Source organism: Salvelinus alpinus, chromosome 8, assembly GCF_045679555.1.
Source record: "Salvelinus alpinus chromosome 8, SLU_Salpinus.1, whole genome shotgun sequence".
NCBI lineage: Eukaryota > Metazoa > Chordata > Actinopteri > Salmoniformes > Salmonidae > Salvelinus > Salvelinus alpinus.
The window spans coordinates 58,362,158-58,382,431 of NC_092093.1; the positions used below are offsets into that span (position 1 = coordinate 58,362,158).

Genomic DNA, 20,274 nt, shown 5'->3' on the forward strand with positions numbered 1-20,274 from the left:
TGGACATTGCTGCAGTCAGCATGCCAATTGCACGCTCCCTCAAAACGTGAGACATCTGTGGCGTTGTGTTGTGTGACAAAACGGCACATTTTAGATAGGCCTTTATTTGTCCCCAGCACAAGGTGAACCTGTGTAATGATCATGCTGTTTAATTCGCTTTGTGATATGCCACACCTGTCAGGTGGATGGATTATCTTGGAAAAGGAGAAATGCTCACTAACAGGGATGTAAACATATTTGTGCACAACATAGCGTAGCGTTTATATTTTTGTTCAGTATAGTTTAGGGTAGTAACGAGCAACACTCAGGTATGTTCAGCTGTGCTGTACTATGAACTGTGTTCCAGTTTCATAGATGCTGAAGGTCTACAATGCAGCAGGGGGCATTTTGTCTAAACTTTCATTCGCACACCTAAGTACACCGCAATATGATGGCATTGCAAGGCCAGTGAATGTAATGGTGATGGAGGAGTCTATCACTCATGAGGCAAAGCCTATGACTGCAGGGACATCTACTCTTGTCTAAAATCTAATGCCATGTTCCAATTTTCACACTAGCATACCACCTGAAATGCATTGCTGATTGCTTCATTCACGTGGCATGTTAGTGTGGATATTGGAACGTAGCCTATGTGGGGCTAAGATGGCTGATACTAGTCACATGACGTCAAGATGATGAGGCCTTCCCCAAAAGGTCTTGAAGTCTGCAGATCAACACAGTTGGGGTGTCACAGAGCAGATGGGGGGACAGAGGGGGTCCACAACTCCCTGTGAGTGGGATATTAGCACTAGGGCTATGAAGGGTGGGGGTTGGGTGATGTCCTATACCTCACAACAGCCACCTAAGAGACTACAACTACAGGCATCCACAATGTCAACTCGAAACTGTGGTGAGCCAACCCACAGCTCCAAACGATGGACTCTAACAGTCCAAGGTCATGCACAAAGACAGGGGTTTTCAGACAGGGACACATGTAACATACATGTAACTCTACATACACACAAACAAAATGCAAGCCTTACCTCGCCCTTAGCTGGAGACAAGCACTCAAACAGGCTTCCTACCAACTAGGACATTCAGTAAAAATAAGAAAACACAGTCACAGGCTGTTCTGACCAGAGGGAGGGTTTCCATGCTATCAGTGTCATCTCTTATTTGGTTATTAATGCAAATCCTATCATTATCATTATTTCATTATTATTATTTTTCAAGACAAAACAATATGCTTATTCTCTTACACATTTGGTGTGAGGAGGTGTTGTGAAACATTTTTGGTTTGAATGTTTTTTCCATCATTCACATGAGGTCAGATGATATAACCCAATCAATCGTTGGGTCAGGCTATATATACATGGCTGGCTACGGAACTGTATTATTATTATTATTATTCATTTTTTTACCCCTTTTTCTCCCCGATTTCGTGGCATCCAATTGGTAGTTACAGTCTTGTCTCATCGCCGCAACTCCCGTACGGACTCGGGACAGGCGAAGGTCGAGAGCCGTGCGTCCTCCGAAACACAACCCAATCAGGCCGCACTGCTTCTTCACACACGCACTGCTCACTTAACCCGGAAGCCAGTCACAACAATGTGTCAGAGGAAACACCGTGCACCTGGCGACCGTGTCAGCGTGCATTGCGCCCGGCCCGCCACAGGAGTCGCTGATGCATTATGGGAAAGGACATCCATGTCGGCCAAACCCTCCCCTAACCCGGATGACGCTGGGCCGATTGTGCGCCACCCCATGGGTCCCCGGTCGCGGGCGGCTGGGACCGAGCCTGGACTCGAACCTAGAATCTCTAGTGGCACAGCTAGCCTTAGACCACTGCACCACTCAGGAGGCCACGGCAACAGAAATGCAAATGTCCAAACAATGTTTCTTTGATGAAGACAAAAATGTGCCATATTTGTAAAAAGTTGAGCTAAGATCAACAAAAAAAAAATACTGGTATTTTATCTGACTGTGTCATTTCCATTCAAATCTATGATATTTTATCTGACTGTGTCATTTCCATTCAAATCTATGATATTTTATCTGACTGTGTCATTTCCATTCAAATCTATGATATTTTATCTGACTGTGTCATTTCCATTCTAATCTATGATATTTTATCTGACTGTGTCATTTCCATTCAAATCTATGATATTTTATCTGACTGTGTCATTTCCATTCAAATCTATGGTAATTTATCTGACTGTGCCATTTCCATTAAAATCTATGGTAATTTATCTGACTGTGCCATATGCATTCAAATCTATGTCAGCGAATTGGGCCAGAGTTTTTGATTTACTTGGTTACTTAGATTTGGGTAGTTAGTCCTAAAATGTGATCCCCAGCTGACATTGCAAACAACAGAAACAACCAACATAGTTACAAAGGAACAATATTCAACACAAAACAGACATTAGCAAGTAATAGGTAGACCATGTATAGCGAACACACCTCTAATAGGCTAAATTCATTAATTTAAACTAATCTAAACTTATTTCTCCTAGACCTGGGTTTTTGAGGTGTCACTGAGAGCAGTACACAACACCATGGATTGGACCTGAAGTGGGTTTTGAGGTGTCACTGAGGCAGTAGACAACACCATGGATTGGACCTGAAGTGGGTTTTGAGGTGTCACTGAGGCAGTACACAACACCATGGATTGGACCTGAAAAGGGTTTTTGAGGTGTCACTGAGAGCAGTACACAACACCATAGATTGGACCTGAAGTGGGTTTTGAGGTGTCACTGAGGCAGTACACAACACCATGGATTGGACCTGAAGTGGGTTTTGAGGTGTCACTGAGAGCAGTACACAACACCATGGATTGGACCTGAAGTGGGTTTTGAGGTGTCACTGAGAGCAGTACACAACACCATGGATTGGACCTGAAGTGGGTTTTGAGGTGTCACTGAGGCAGTACACAACACAATGGATTGGACCTGAAGTGGGTTTTGAGGTGTCACTGAGAGCAGTACACAACACCATGGATTGGACCTGAAGTGGGTTTTGAGGTGTCACTGAGGCAGTAGACAACACCATGGATTGGACCTGAAGTGGGTTTTGAGGTGTCACTGAGGCAGTACACAACACCATGGATTGGACCTGAAAAGGGTTTTTGAGGTGTCACTGAGAGCAGTACACAACACCATAGATTGGACCTGAAGTGGGTTTTGAGGTGTCACTGAGGCAGTACACAACACCATGGATTGGACCTGAAGTGGGTTTTGAGGTGTCACTGAGAGCAGTACACAACACCATGGATTGGACCTGAAGTGGGTTTTGAGGTGTCACTGAGAGCAGTACACAACACCATGGATTGGACCTGAAGTGGGTTTTGAGGTGTCACTGAGGCAGTACACAACACAATGGATTGGACCTGAAGTGGGTTTTGAGGTGTCACTGAGAGCAGTACACAACACCATGGATTGGATCTGAGGTGGGTTTTGAGGTGTCACTGAGGCAGTACACAACACCATGGATTGGACCTGAAGTGGGTTTTGAGGTGTCACTGAGAGCAGTACACAACACCATGGATTGGACCTGAAGTGGGTTTTGAGGTGTCACTGAGAGCAGTACACACCACCATGGATTGGACCTGAAGTGGGTTTTGAGGTGTCACTGAGGTAGTACACAACACCATAGATTGGACCTGAAGTGGGTTTTGAGGTGTCACTGAGAGCAGTACACAACACCATGGATTGGACCTGAAGTGGGTTTTGAGGTGTCACTGAGGCAGTACACAACACCATGGATTGGACCTGAGGTGGGTTTTGAGGTGTCACTGAGGCAGTACACAACACCATGGATTGGACCTGAAGTGGGTTTTGAGGTGTCACTGAGAGCAGTACACAACACCATGGATTGGACCTGAAGTGGGATTTGTAGGTGTCACTGAGGCAGTACACAACACCATGGATTGGACCTGAAGTGGGTTTTGAGGTGTCACTGAGGCAGTACACAACACCATGGATTGGACCTGAAGTGGGTTTTGAGGTGTCACTGAGGCAGTACACAACACCATGGATTGGACCTGAGGGTTCAAACAACAATGATCCAAATGGCTATTGAAGCTGCTGGGGGTCAAATGACAGGGAACCAGGCAGCATCATGCAGCTGCTTGGGGTCAAATGACAGGGAACCAGGCAGCATCATGCAGCTGCTGGGGGTCAAAGGACAGGGAACCAGGCAGCATCATGCAGCTGCTGGGGGTCAAAGGACAGGGAACCAGGCAGCATCATGCAGCTGCTGGGGGTCAAAGGACAGGGAACCAGGCAGCATCATGCAGCTGCTGGGGGTCAAAGGACAGGGAACCAGGCAGCATCATGCAGCTGCTGGGGGTCAAAGGACAGGGAACCAGGCAGCATCATGCAGGTCATAACAATAGGGCTTTTTCAATTCATGACAGGGCAGGCATTTTGAAAAAAAAAACAACAGGGTTGGGGTCAGTAACAGGTAGCCTGTTTTGTCAAAGTTGAATTAGGCCACTTTACCTTGGCATGGTGCAGGTCAACTCCGTACATGGAAAGCTTCTTCACGTTTTCCAGGAAGTGCATCTCAGCGTCAGCTGGCGTCATTCCTCTGGAGAGATAAAGACACAGCTTTTTGTATGGGTTTTTGAGACCATGACCTTCTCTTCCATTAGACAGACGGACAGACACATGTACAGACCACCAGACTGACTTGTAGTTCTAGAGACAGACGAACAAACAACCAGACTGACTTGTAGTTCTAGAGAGACAGATGGACAGACAACCAGACTGACTTCTACACTCTTAGAAAAAAAGGTGCTATCTAGAACCGAAAAGGGCTGTCCCGATAGGAGAACCCTTTGAAGAACCTTTTAGGTACCAGGTAGAACCCTTTTGGTTCCAGCTAGAACCCTTTTGAGTTCCACGTAGAACCCTTTCCATAGAATGTTCTACGTGGAACCCAAAAGAGTTTTACCTGGAACCAAAAAGGGTTCTCGTATGGGAACTGATGAAGAACCCTTTCTTCTAAGTGTAGTTCTCAACAGACAGACTAACTTGTAATTTTTGTGCAGGTCCATGACCTTCTCCTCCAGCTCCTTGGTCTGGTTGGGGGCGAAGCGGAACTCGCTGACGTAGTCCGTCCCAGACTCCTCGAGATCGTAGTCCCCCAACTCTGATTGAACCGTGTAGGATCCCAGCACCGTGTGGGTGGCGAAAGAGCATGGCAGACGCCCAGACACCACGTCATCCCTCAACTGGAGGCACAGGTAATATCTGGAAGGGGAGAGAAAGGGATGAGAGGGCGAGGGACAGATAGAGAGGGGTGAGGAAAGAGAAAGGAGAGTGAGGGATGGAGTTTGTGTAATGAGGATAGACAAAAGTGTGAGAGAAATGGAGAAAAAAGAGAAAGAGCGAGAAATAGGTAATTGGAAATAAAATGCACACAGCACAGTATTTCATTGATACATTTTTTTAAATGTGTTATTATGCTTATATACACTGAGTATACCAAACATTACGAACACCTTCCTAATATTAAGGTTCATCCCCCCGGCCTCCTGAGTGGTGCAGTGGTCTAAGGCTAGCTGTGCCACTAGAGATTCTGTGTTCGAGTCCAGGCTGCGACCGGGAGACCCATGTGGCGGCACACAATTGGCTCAGCGTCGTCTGGGTTAGGCGAGGGTTTGGCCGGCAGGGATGTTCTTGTCCCATCGCGCACTAGCAACTCCTGTGGCGGGCCGGGCGCAGTGCACGCTGACACGGTCGCCAGGTGTACCGTGTTTCTTCCGACACATTGGTGTGGCTTGCTTCCGGGTTAAGTGAGCATTGTGTGAAGAAGCAGTGCGGCCTGATTGGGTTGTGTTTAGGAGAACGCACGGCTCTCGACCTTCGCCTCTCCCGAGTCCGTACGGGAGTTGCAGCGATGAGACAAGACTGTATCTACCAATTGGATACCACAAAATTGGGGAGAAAAAGGGGTCAAAATAAATAAATAAACGTTTCATCCCCTTTTCCCCTCAGAACAGCCTCAATTCGTCGATTTTACAAGGTGTCGAAAGCGTTCCACAGGGATGCTGGCCCATGTTGACTCCAATGCTTCCCACAGTTGAGTCAAGTTGGCTGGATGTCATTTGGGTGCTGGATCATTCTTGTTACACACAGAAAACTGTTGAGTGTGAAAAACCCAGCAGCGTTGTAGTTGTTGACACAAACCGGTGTGACTGGCACCTACTACCATACCCCGTTCAAAGCCACTTCAATCTTTTGTCTTGCCCATTCACTCAAGGCTTAAAAATCCTTCTCTAACCTGTTTTCTCTCCTTCATCTACAGTGATTGAAGTTCACCTGGATTCACTTGTTCAGTCTATGTCATGAAAAGAGCAAGTGTCCTTAATGTTTTGTATACTCAGTGTATATCCCGAAAGTGGAACTATAGAAAGTGTAACCTTGTAATATCCTCAGACAGCTGGGCAGGATCTGGAGGGTAGAACTTCACATTGAATGAAAAATTCCAGGCGGCTCCTGCAGCGTACAAAAACAAACATTTAATTGAAATGACCATTGAACAGCAGGAAATAACCCAGATTGTGCCTTTAAGCCTGAGTAACTAGCATGCTGGCTAACTTTCAAACCACGCAGAGAAATAACGTTCAAAAACCCATATTCTACACACCTCTGATCTGTTTCTTCATCTCCTTGGATTGGTCTAACCAGTTCTGGTTCAAGAGTTCAAGAGGACAGTGTTAATTCACGTCAAAACATGTTCAAAACACCCCTAATTACACAGCAAAATCAACAAGACAAATTCCACCTTTTGGTTTTCGATGTCCCGGAATGTGATGCCAAAGTAGTCCTTTTCCAGGAGGTTGAGCTGCTCACACACTTTGTCAAATAACACATGGCCTCTCTCCCGTTTCTGCAGATAGAGACGAAACACTTAGATTAACCTACATTCTATTAGTCCTGAAATTATACATTGGACAGATGTATACTGCGGCATACAATTTTTCGGATCTCAAACCCCTCCTAAATGAACGGCATCCCATCGCACTAAATTGTGATATATTCCTCCCACCGGTTCGGGAGCCGTTTAATGATGGATAGCACTAAAGAAGAGAATCCACACGACTCAACCATGACTCAACTCTCTACAGGGGAAGAAGTCGCCTGTTAAAAGGGCTCCACTCCCATCTCCCAGCATCACACCATTTTATGTCACATCATGATGAGTGTCCTAATGTCTGCTACCCTGCCTGGCCCTCGCAGGGTGAGATCCAAGGCTCCCTGCTGCCATGATACGTCAACCTGTGAGGCTCCTTTTGCTACCTCTAAATAAGCAACATGCCTTAATGCTACGTAAAAATAGCCCAATGAAGTGCTTATACAGAGCCGTGAAAAAGTATTTGCCCCCTATTTCTGATTTTCTCTATTTTTGCATATCTTTGATACTGAATGTTATCAGATCTTCAACCCAAACCTAATATTAGATAAAGGGAACCTGAGTTTACAAGTAACCCCCAAAAATATACATATTTTATTTATTTAATTGACAAAGTTATGCAAGACTCAATTCCCCTGTGTGAGAAATTAATTGCCCCCTTAAAACCTTGAGCTGCAATGACTGTAACCAAATGTTTCCTGTAGTTGTTGATCAGTCTCTCACGTTGCTGTGGAGGAATTTTGGCCCACTCTCCCATGCAGAACTGCCTTAACTCAGCGGCATTTGTGTATTTTTTGTGTGTGTTTTTTTACACCCCTTTATCTCCCCAATTTTGTGGTATCCAATTGGTAGTTACAGTCTTGTCCCATCGCTGCAACTCCCGTATGGACTCGGGAGAGGCAAAGTTCAAGAGCAGTGAGTCCTCCGAAACACAACCCAGCCAAGCCACACTGCTTCTTGACACATGCCCACTTAACCCGGAAGCCAGCCACACCAATGTGTCGGAGGAAACACTGTACACCTGGCGCCCGTGTCAGCGTGCATTGCGCCCGGGCCCACCACAGGAGTCGCTAGTGCAAGTTGGGACAAGAACATCCCTGCCGGCCAAACCCTCCCCTAACCCGGACGACGCTGGGACAATTGCGCGCCACCCCATGGGTCTCCCGGTCACGGCCGGCTGCAACAGAGTCCGGACTTGAACCAGGATCTCTGGTTCATCGCAGTGTCTTAGACCTCTGCGCCACTTGGGAGGCCTTCATTTGTGTTTTTCTAAGCCTGAACTGCTCATTTCACAGCCTGCCACAACATCTCAATTGGGATTAGGTCTGGACTTTGACTAGACCATTCTAAAATTTCTAATTTGTTGCTTTTTAACCATTTTCATGTAGACTTGATTGTGTGTTTTGGATCATTGTCTTGCTGCATGACCCAGCTGTGCTTCAGCTTACAGACGGATGACCTGACATTCTCTTGTAGAATTATCTGATACAGAGCAGAATTCATGGTACCTTCTATTAAGGCAAGTCGTCCTGTTCCTGAGGCAGCAAAGCATCCCCAAACCATCACACTACCACCACCACGCTTGACCTTCGGTATGAGGTTCTTACTGTGGAATGCAGTGTTTGGTTTTCACGAGACATAAGAGGACCCATCTCATCCAAAAAGTTGACAAAAAGCACCTGGAAGCACCTGGATGATCATCAAGACTCTTGGGAGGATGTTCTACGGACAGATGTATAACAAAAGTATAACTTTTTGAACAACATGGGTCCCATTATGTCTGGCAAAAACCAAACACTCTGTTATCGAAGATAATTTTCCTGCGCTGCAGGAAATTCAAATGAGCTTTGTGATTTACATAAATTCACAAAAAAATTCACAATCTCTTGCTCGCTCAAGCGCTAAAGCACCAGACAGAATTACATTTCCTACTACTGCGACATTCAAATGTACAAAAATGTACCTGCAATGCAGCCGTACACACCAACAACTGTTTTATATAGCTTAATAACACAAGATATATTGGTCTCCACTACGACATACAAGTGTATCTGAAATGCAGGACCTAAACTATAGCCCACTGCAGCCTATCAAAATGTATTTCCCGTTAGAAATGATCAAGAAATATTGTATATATAATCAAATGCTCCTGCTGCAGGATTATTTTACACCTGCGACAAAACTGGTATGTCCAAATATGTCACCTTGAAACGGAGAAAGATGAAGAGGGTTATTTTGCAGAGTGTTTCTGGAGTAAAAAGAAAACAAGGGTTCCAAAAAGGTTATTCGGCTGCCCCCATAGGGGAACCCTTTTTGGTTCCAGGTAGAAACCTTTTTTGGTTTGAGGTAGAACTCTTTTGGGTTCCACGTAGAACCTTCTGTGGAAAGGGTTCTACTTGGAACCAAAATGGTTCGACCTGGAACCAAAAAGGTTCTTCAAAGGGCTCTCCTATGGGGGCAGCCGAAGAACCCTTTTCAGTTCTAGATAGCACCTTTTTTTCTAAGAGTGTTGCTAGGTTTGTTAAAAGTGAGACAAACCAAGTCTGCAGCGTACCGTCATCTCCCGTTGGTCTCAGTTAGTGTGTCTTGACGTACACTGAGACTGTTGTTACATCTGTCCACAGAATACTCCAAGACTACGATAATTATCTCTCTCATCACGATCAGAGAGACAAAACTCCTCCATGAAAAACAAATCTGCTCCTTCTGTTGTGACTTCCTCTGAAAGCGTGGGATCAAAATGAATACTTGAGATGGGCTATTCGGAAGTTATGCCAGTCAAGCCCACAATAAAGTACAAAACAACTGTGTGTGTGTGTGTGTGTGTGTGTGTGTGTGTGTGTGTGTGTGTGTGTGTGTGTGTGTGTGTGTGTGTGTGTGTCTCAGTCACCATACCTCAACCCAATTGAACACTTATGGAAGATTCTGGAGTGGCGCCTGAGACAGCGTTTTCCACCACCATCAACAAAACACCAAATTATGGAATTTCTTGTGAATGGTGAATCCCTTCAATAGACTTCCAGACAATTGAAGAATCTATGCCAAGGCACATTGAAGCTGTTCTGGCGGCTGGTGGTGGCCCAATGCCATTAAGACACTTTATGTTAGTGTTTCCTTTATTTTGGCAGTTACCTGTATGTGAATTAGCCTTGGGCAGCCAGCGGCTAACGCTAAAGAACATCCGCTCTGCAGCCTCAATTTCCCTTCCAGAAGGAGCACTTCAACGATCTCCCTCACTGTCTGAGTGATCCAAACAACATCCCCAAAGCTACAAAGAATGTAGCTACTGAACCACAAGGACAAAGAGAGATGTAGAGAAAAACATGTTTTCACTTCCCTAGCCGCCACGTCACTACATCCATTACTAGGAGTGTTATTGTGGCATTGATGGGGTCTGATGGATAGTTAATTGGAATGCTGCTTGTGTGGTAAGTCAGAGCACATTGATGAGTCAGACCATTTGGACCAGAAGAAGAGTGGCATGTCACTGCGAGAGAGGAGGGGACGTCATGCCATCATCCCCCTCTTTTTTTATCCCCTCTCTGTCCCTCTCTCTGTTCTCCACTCTTTTATCCCCTCAGTGAACTCTCTGTACCTCTCTCGCCCCCTCGATCCTTCTCCACTTTCCTCTCTCGCCTCAAGTCTTTCCACTCTCCTCTCTCTTTCCCTCTCTCTCCTTAGCCTTCTCTCCTCTTATCACACTTCCCCCTCTCTCTTCCCCCTGCCCCCCTCACTCTTCCCCCTGCCCCCTCACTCTTCCCCTGCCCCCTCTCACTCTTCCCCTGCCCCCTCTCACTCTTCCCCCTGCCCCCCTCACTCTTCCCCCTGCCCCCTCACTCTTCCCCTGCCCCCTCTCACTCTTCTCCTGCCCCCCCTCTCTCTTCCCCCTGCCCCCCCTCTCTCTTCCCCCTACCCCCTCACTCTTCACCTGCTCCCCCCTCTCTTCCCCTGCCTCCCCTCTCTTCCCCCCACTCTCTCCCCCCCCCCCCCTCACTCTCCCCTCCCCCCCCCCCTCCCCCCCCCCCTCCCCCCCGTCTCTCCTCTGTCCTCTCTGCTGGGAACAGAGCCAGTCAATTATCACTGCAGCACATTAAGCCCGGGGCCACACCCCTCTCTCCGCCGTGTCACATTCCCATGGCCACCAACACCAAGCGACCAACCGAACGAATGGGCCAACCGGCCACAATGCTCTATCATCTTTTTCCATTGGACGTTCTGACTAATCTGTCTAAATCCAGCCTAGGGCTCAAACTGCACTAAGTAGATTGGTTTCTCTCCAGTTTTTGTCTGACAGAGTTTGCTGGAAGCTACAGAACAGAGTCTCTGGAGACAAAACATTAAATATATAGGACAGGACAGATTTATACAGTGACGGATGACGTCTGCTTAGAAGCAAAACGTCAAATTGACCAAAAAAAGCTCTGTCTTTAGACGTGGTGGGCGAAGGGGTGTTTATCAATGTAAACAGACAGTATTAGGTCTAAGGGGAGTTTATTACAATACTGTTAAAAGCAGAGTCAATTCCATAGTCTTTATGTAGGAATGACCTACAGGTGCAAACAATAATTAGAGCAAGAAAAACAAAAGGTACAAAAAAGGTGCAATGGGGACATCTAGTGACCAAAACCCGAACAGTCTTGGCCAAAACCTGACACTTTAATTATGTTAAGATCAGAGAATACAGGAAATTAAAGGAAGAGCCATGCATATAGATGAGCTTCTAATAGAACAATATCATTTATGTCCACCCATCCTGTAAACTGGTGAATTTGTAGAAGTAAAGGTCATTGAGTCAGCATGATAAAAACAACCTCAAGCCAACTTGTATTTTTCAGGGTTCATCTGTCAAACGACTCCCTGATAAAATAAAGAGACTTCTGTCTCAGTACGACTCCCTGATAAAACAAAGAGACTTCAGTCTCAGTACGACTCCCTGATAAAATAAAGAGACTTCAGTCTCAGTACGACTCCCTGATAAAATAAAGAGACTTCTGTCTCAGTACGACTCCCTGATAAAATAAAGAGACTTCTGTCTCAGTACGACTCCCTGATAAAATAAAGAGACTTCTGTCTCAGTACGACTCCCTGATAAAATAAAGAGACCTCTGTCTCAGTACGACTCCCTGATAAAATAAAGATACTTCTGTCTCAGTACGACTCCCTGATAAAATAAAGAGACCGCTGTCTCAGTACGACTCCCTAATAAAATAAAGAGACTTCTGTCTCAGTACGACTCCCTGATAAAATAAAGAGACCGCTGTCTCAGTACGACTCCCTGATAAAATAAAGAGACTTCTGTCTCAGTACGACTCCCTGATAAAATAAAGAGACTTCTGTCTCAGTACGACTCCCTGATAAAATAAAGAGACTTCTGTCTCAGTACGACTCCCTGATAAAATAAAGAGACTTCAGTCTCAGTACGACTCCCTGATAAAATAAAGAGACTTCAGTCTCAGTACGACTCCCTGATAAAATAAAGAGACTTCAGTCTCAGTATGACTCCCTGATAAAATAAAGAGACCGCTGTCTCAGTACGACTCCCTGATAAAATAAAGAGACTTCAGTCTCAGTATGACTCCCTGATAAAATAAAGAGACTTCTGTCTCAGTACGACTCCCTGATAAAATAAAGAGACCTCTGTCTCAGTACGACTCCCTGATAAAATAAAGAGACTTCTGTCTCAGTACGACTCCCTGATAAAATAAAGAGACCTCTGTCTCAGTACGACTCCCTGATAAAATAAAGAGACTTCTGTCTCAGTACGACTCCCTGATAAAATAAAGAGACCGCTGTCTCAGTACGACTCCCTGATAAAATAAAGAGACTTCAGTCTCAGTATGACTCCCTGATAAAATAAAGAGACCGCTGTCTCAGTACGACTCCCTGATAAAATAAAGGTTAAATAAAGAAATGTCAGTTAGACTAACTTTGATACATTAAGGTCCTGCCGTCACCCCATCTCTATCCCTGGTGAACTCTGCCACACACACACACACACACACACACACACACACACACACACACACACACACACACACACACACACACACACACACACACACACACACACACACACACACACACACACACACACACACACACACACACACACACACACACACACATACATACACACCAACCCACTTACTGTATCACAACCGGCCATGATTGGGAGTCCCATAGGGCAGCGCACAATAGGCCCAGCGTCGTTAGGGTTTGGCCGGTGTAGGCCGTCATTGTAAATAAGAATTTGTTCTTAACTGACTTGCCTAGTTAAATAAAAGTGAAATAATTTAAAATAAATAAAAAGCTACCTCCTAAACTCCTCTCCCCAAACAGCGAAACAAACCCACCTCCACCACGCAGGTGTAGACGGCGCCATCGAGCAGGGTGACCTTGCACTGCATGTTCCTGGAGCTGCGGACACTCCGTCCTCCACCGGGAGACCTGGACAGCTTACTGGTGGACGACCTGTACGAGGTCCTGTCCTCCTCCGCCTGCGATGGCTCCAGCTGATTCCCCTGTGGGACCACGCCTCCCTCCGCTCTCTCGTCGCCGTTCTGGACAGGGGGGCACATGTTTTAACACAGCACCGTGGGCATGTTGAAGAGGTATGATTATGATAATGTGTTGTTTTGGAGCAAACAGGTTGTGACACGAATGGTCAAGTGGAATAAATAGTTGGTTTGCCGGCTGAATCTGACAGGAAAGTTCAGAGAAAATATTTGGACACTTGTTTATTATCATGTGGGTGTTTGATATTGTATCAAATGTTTCTGTGACGAATATAAAGCCTTTTCCTAATGCACTTCCTGTATGATGATGACGATGCGTATTTTGTGGGTGTGGCTAACCTGCTCTTTCCTGACAGGCGTGCTGTGGGCGGCAGCCGGGGGAAAAGAGTCCGCCTCCAGTTGTGGAGCCGCACTGGCCTCCTGCTGGTCCGCGCTAGACTCTGAATTTGGTTCTGTCGTCATGGCGATTCACCCTACAACACAGGAAATAAATACACACAACATGAGACGGGAGAATTTGGACGGAGAAAACAGGTACAACACATGCCCTTATACATGCCCACATGTCTAGCTACAACTCACACCCAACTCATTTATAAGAATACGCTTTGATAATAAAGTGAGTACTTTGTGCATAGCTTCAGAATGACAGCGTACGCTCCTAGAAGTAAAGTGCCTCCTAGAACAGAAAGGGTTCTTCGGCTGTCCCCATAGAAGAACCCTTTGAAGAACCCTTTCTGGTTCCAGATAGAACCCTTTTGGTTCCAAGTAGAACCCTTTTGGGTTACATGTAGAACCCTTTCCACATAGGGTTTGGAACCCTTTTTTCTAAGAGTGTACAGCAATGCAGGGATATCATCATATTGACAACCGCCACATCGTCCATCTGAGGAGCACTTCCTTATATGTATGTGTCAAAAGATGAATATGGGATAAATCAAGGACAACCTGCATGAAGTACAATTCCTCCCTGCCAATGCCAAACATATCTAGGGCAACTGCCATGGTAAGAAACACTTGATGTGAAAGTCAGCATTGATTTGGCTGCTGATGTATTTGACATAGCTTCAAGGTTGAAACAGAGGTGTCAATACAGTACTCCCCCCCCCCCCCCCCCCCCGTAATAAGCTTATTTGAGACAGCAGTGATTAAACTGTGATTAAAATGATTGAAGAGTTGTGAGAAACTCACACTCACCCCAGCACTAATATCTCTCAATGTGTCATTGTGACAGTCCATCAGTTTTCCCCAAGTGTCTTTCAAATTTAAATAACGTAAGGTGTAACTGGCAACTATAGCAGTCCAGTACAATTTACAGTACTATATTTTTGATACGCAAAATGATGGCTCCCATTTTCCGTCGGCAAACCATAAAAGGACATAGATTTTGTGCATATGGGTTCCACTGAGTACACACTACTGGTCAAATAACTACTGGTCAAGTAACTACTGGTCAGATAACTACTGGTCAGATAACTACTGGTCAGATAACTACTGGTCAGATAACTACTGGTCAGATAACTACTGGTCAAGTAACTACTGGTCAGATAACTACTGGTCAGATAACTACTGGTCAGATAACTACTGGTCAGATAACTACTGGTCAGATAACTACTGGTCAAGTAACTACTGGTCAGATAACTACTGGTCAGATAACTACTGGTCAGATAACTACTGGTCAGATAACTACTGGTCAACAACTACTGGTCAAGTAACTACTGGTCAGATAACTACTGGTCAATAACTACTGGTCAAGTAACTACTGGTCAATAAGTACTGGTCAGATAACTACTGGTCAGATAACTACTGGTCAGATAACTACTGGTCAAATAACTACTGGTCAGATAAATACTGGTCAAATAACTACTGGTCAATAAGTACTGGTCAATAAGTACTGGTCAATAACTACTGGTCAATAACTACTGGTCAGATAACTACTGGTCAGATAACTACTGGTCAATAACTACTGGTCAGATAACTACTGGTCAATAACTACTGGTCAATAACTACTGGTCAATAACTACTGGTCAAATAACTACTGGTCAATAACTACTGGTCAATAACTACTGGTCAGATAAATACTGGTCAGATAACTACTGGTCAGATAACTACTGGTCAAATAACTACTGGTCAATTAACTACTGGTCAATAACTACTGGTCAGATAACTACTGGTCAATAACTACTGGTCAATAAGTACTGGTCAGATAACTACTGGTCAATAACTACTGGTCAGATAACTACTGGTCGGATAACTACTGGTCAGATAACTACTGGTCAGATAACTACTGGTCAATAAGTACTGGTCAGATAACTACTGGTCAGATTACTACTGGTCAGATTATTACTGGTCAGATAACTACTGGTCAAATAACTACTGGTCAGATAACTACTGGTCGGATAACTACTGGTCAGATAACTACTGGTCAGATAACTACTGGTCAATAAGTACTGGTCAGATAACTACTGGTCAGATAACTACTGGTCAGATTACTACTGGTCAGATTATTACTGGTCAAATAACTACTGGTCAAATAACTACTGGTCAAATAACTACTGGTCAGATAACTACTGGTCAGATAACTACTTGTTAAATATATTCAGCTGTCTTAAAGGACAAAGTAAGGTAAAAAGATAAAATGCCTCTTTACAAAAACAAACAAACAAAAAACACTTCAGTCCATTACAGTTAATTTGCTCATCATTTGACACCATATCATCAACCTATTACCATTTCATGATTCTTATGTGCCAACTCCACATTAATCACTGTAAATATGTATTAGTGTCATTAATGACGTATCCATGCTGTAATGAATCTGCGAGGGAAACGTAAGTATGTGAACTTTGGCCTGCATGGCTGGAGGTGTTTGGCTGGGGTAGTGCGGCATTCAGACGCACACACACACACACACACACACACACACACACACACACACACACACACACACACACACACACACACACACACACACACACACACACACACACACACACACACACACACACACACACACACACACACACACTGGGCTGTGGCAGGGTTGTCATAGCTGTTGATGCATAGCTGTTGATGATTCAAACTACAACATGGGTCAAAAATATACAATTCAAACCACAACATGGGTCAAAAATATACAATTCAAACCACAACATGGGTCAAAAATATACAATTCAAACCACAACATGGGTCAAAAATATACAATTCAAACCACAACATGAGACAAAAATATACAATTCAAACCACTTCTCTTAACTCACGGATGTTTTACAAATGACCCCACGATGAACCAAATATTTTAGTTTTTTTACTCAGTTTCAAAAATATTTTAGTCACGGTGTGAAATATCAGACAAGCCCAGGTACATACTGTTTTGACAAAATTGAGGTGAAGACACACACACACACACACACACACACACACACACACACACACACACACACACACACACACACACACACACACACACACACACACACACACACACACACACACACACACACACACACACACACACACACACACACACACACACAGACCAACAAAGGGCCCCTACCAGGGTTGGGGAGTAACAGATTACATGTAATGGTGTGACTGCTGTCGGCATCCAAAGATTATCCAACTTGAATTAACGCTTGGAGGTAAGGATGAGAGCAGTGGTGTAGTCTACAGCGATACGGATATCACTTAATATTGATATCTACATAGCGCATTGATGTGAATCACACTGCTGCTCTCTCATTTAGCTATTTGCACCATACGGATTGTGGTTGTTGTGGATGGCTGTTCACAAATCTAAATGTGTATTTAAACCCAATAATGGTTGAATTCAAGAAGTTTAAGCTGCCTATCAATCATTGTTTTTGAAACCGCTGGACAGCCAGTGAAAAGTGCGCTCTTGTAACAGCTGCATAGTGAGGATCCCAGCCTATGGATGAAAGTGGGGCTTTTATTGCTCAATCTAATTCATAATGATAAATATATTAATCCATAGGCCTAATGGACACACGCTAAAACTCGCACGCTTTTGAGGGGCAATCTGTAGTTGCTATGTCCATTTTTGGACTTATAAATTATATTTAAATATATCCAATGATTCTTGAAGAATATAATTTATAAATGCCTCAGGAGCTTAGTTCAACTGTCATACCTAATCAGAACCCAAAATATAAACTTGTTTTTCTCCAATGTTTGTAAACATTGTAAATGTAAACAAACACTGTATAGCCTCATAACATGGTTATAACAATAATTTTGATATCATGGATGGTCAGTCCTTGCATCCACAGCTGTCTATTAATCTGAGAGTGGTTACAACAAAATCATAAACAACAAAGTAGGGCTGGCTAATAAATCCTTCGTTTTGGGATTTTACTCAGGTAAAACAATTAGGCTAATCTATACTTCCATATTTCCAAGTCCTATTCTTGAAGATCAAGGGGTATAACATTTATTGGAATTCTGATAGACTTTGGTTTTTAATGTAAAGATATAATTTAATCGCATTATTAAATGTAGTAGAAAACGATGGGTTAGAAGAAGCCTACATAACAAACCCATAAAGTAAAATTTAACATCCATATATGGCCAGCTATGTAAACTTTAACATAGATTTATCCTGCAATAGATGTCGTTCAATTGGTAACATACATTTTTGTCTTCTTCTAATGCCTCTTTAAGGGGAAAGTCATCTAAAAGTAACTGAATGTAATCAGATTATGTTACTGAGTTTGGGTAATCCAAATGTTACGTTACTGATTACAATTTTGGACAGGTAACTAGTAACTGTAACGGATTACATTTAACCTACCCAACCCTGGCCACTACGGCCCGTGGCAGTCAGAGTATACAGGGTTCATCAGCTACGACTGAAACAGACCATGTGCTTTACTGAGAAGCCAACTCGATGTTGCACTCTAGTTGTTTGAACATTTTACTAAAAACAAACTCTCAGCAACACGTCATGAACTGGTGTTGAACTCACTGATTTCATAATGCATTCATTTAATTAATGCTCACCATTGCAAAACTATAGCCACTATAAAAGACCGCGAGGTCCACCCAGCTACACATCCCGTAGTCAGTCTTTCCAGAGCATTTTATTCCTCTTCATTCAACAGAAGGCTTATCCTTGCAGGGTTGTAAATGGACTCGGTGGGGTGTAAGCCTGTGGAACCTTCCCTTGGTTTAATCGACTTTCTGTAATATAGGTCAGTGTGCACTGTTGGCCAGGCAGCATGATGTCACACCATAAGCTCTCCCTCTGTTTATTCCAACCAAACAGGTGACAGATTAGAGTAGGCCAGCTAGAAGGACCCCGTTGGCATGGAAACCATTGGTAGGCAATAAAAACACCAATACCAAAGACCAATCTCCAAAATGACTTTTAGTGATTTTTTCATATCCGAGTTTCAGGGCAAAGCGGATGTAAAAGCTGGAAGGGAAGTAGACTAGCTATGACAAGAGGCGACATGAGAAGGGAAGGGATGTAGACTAGCTATGACAAGAGGCGACATGAGAATGGAAGGGATGTAGACTAGCTATGACAAGAGGCGACATGAGAAGGGAAGGGATGTAGACTAGCTATGACAAGAGGCGACATGAGAAGGGAAGGGATGTAGACTAGCTATGACAAGAGGCGACATGAGAATGGAAGGGATGTAGACTAGCTATGACAAGAGGCGACATGAGAAGGGAAGGGATGTAGACTAGCTATGACAAGAGGCAACATGAGAATGGAAGGGATGTAGACTAGCTATGACAAGAGGCAACATGAGAAGGGAAGGGATGTAGACTAGCTATGACAAGAGGCGACATGAGAAGGGAAGGGATGTAGACTAGCTATGAGAAGAGGCGACATGAGAATGGAAGGGATGTAGACTAGCTATGACAAGAGGCGACATGAGAATGGAAGGGATGTAGACTAGCTATGACAAGAGGCGACATGAGAAGGGAAGGGATGTAGACTAGCTATGACAAGAGGCGACATGAGAAGGGAAGGGATGTAGACTAGCTATGACAAGAGGCGACATGAGAAGGGAAGGGATGTAGACTAGCTATGACAAGAGGCGACATGAGAATGGAAGGGATGTAGACTAGCTATGACAAGAGGCGACATGAGAAGGGAAGGGATGTAGACTAGCTATGACAAGAGGTGACATGAGAATGGAAGGGATGTAGACTAGCTATGACAAGAGGCGACATGAGAAGGGAAGGGATGTAGACTAGCTATGACAAGAGGCGACATGAGAATGGAAGGGATGTAGACTAGCTATGACAAGAGGCGACATGAGAAGGGAAGGGATGTAGACTAGCTATGACAAGAGGCGACATGAGAATGGAAGGGATGTAGACTAGCTATGACAAGAGGCGACATGAGAAGGGAAGGGATGTAGACTAGCTATGACAAGAGGCGACATGAGAATGGAAGGGATGTAGACTAGCTATGACAAGAGGCGACATGAGAATGGAAGGGATGTAGACTAGCTATGACAAGAGGCGACATGAGAATGGAAGGGATGTAGACTAGCTATGACAAGAGGCGACATGAGAATGGAAGGGATGTAGACTAGCTATGACAAGAGGCGACATGAGAATGGAAGGGATGTAGACTAGCTATGACAAGAGGCGACATGAGAATGGAAGGGATGTAGACTAGCTATGACAAGAGGCGACATGAGAATGGAAGGGATGTAGACTAGCTATGACAAGAGGCGACATGAGAATGGAAGGGATGTAGACTAGCTATGACAAGAGGCGACATGAGAATGGAAGGGATGTAGACTAGCTATGACAAGAGGCGACATGAGAATGGAAGGGATGTAGACTAGCTATGACAAGAGGCGACATGAGAAGGGAA

The 20,274-nt window shown here is 44.4% G+C and overlaps 1 protein-coding gene across 12 annotated transcripts in view; it reads right to left on the reverse strand.

The window, feature by feature from the left end:
* The window catches only part of LOC139583358 (protein 4.1-like), a 124,577-nt gene that overhangs the window by 51,720 nt on the left and 52,583 nt on the right, over nucleotides 1-20,274 (reverse strand). For 10 of the 12 annotated variants that reach the window (XM_071414334.1, XM_071414336.1, XM_071414339.1 and 7 more), the window contains exons 2-9: nucleotides 13,755-13,888; nucleotides 13,254-13,460; nucleotides 6,772-6,876; nucleotides 6,634-6,676; nucleotides 6,407-6,482; nucleotides 5,016-5,234; nucleotides 4,482-4,569; nucleotides 1,023-1,067 (exon numbers count right to left, since the gene is read on the reverse strand). In XM_071414334.1, coding sequence (XP_071270435.1) covers nucleotides 1,023-1,067; nucleotides 4,482-4,569; nucleotides 5,016-5,234; nucleotides 6,407-6,482; nucleotides 6,634-6,676; nucleotides 6,772-6,876; nucleotides 13,254-13,460; nucleotides 13,755-13,877 — 906 coding nt within the window. In that variant the 5' untranslated portion in view covers nucleotides 13,878-13,888. The remainder of the gene's footprint in view (nucleotides 1-1,022; nucleotides 1,068-4,481; nucleotides 4,570-5,015; nucleotides 5,235-6,406; nucleotides 6,483-6,633; nucleotides 6,677-6,771; nucleotides 6,877-13,253; nucleotides 13,461-13,754; nucleotides 13,889-20,274) is intronic. The other 2 variants (XM_071414337.1, XM_071414341.1) reach the window with 1 other exon arrangement.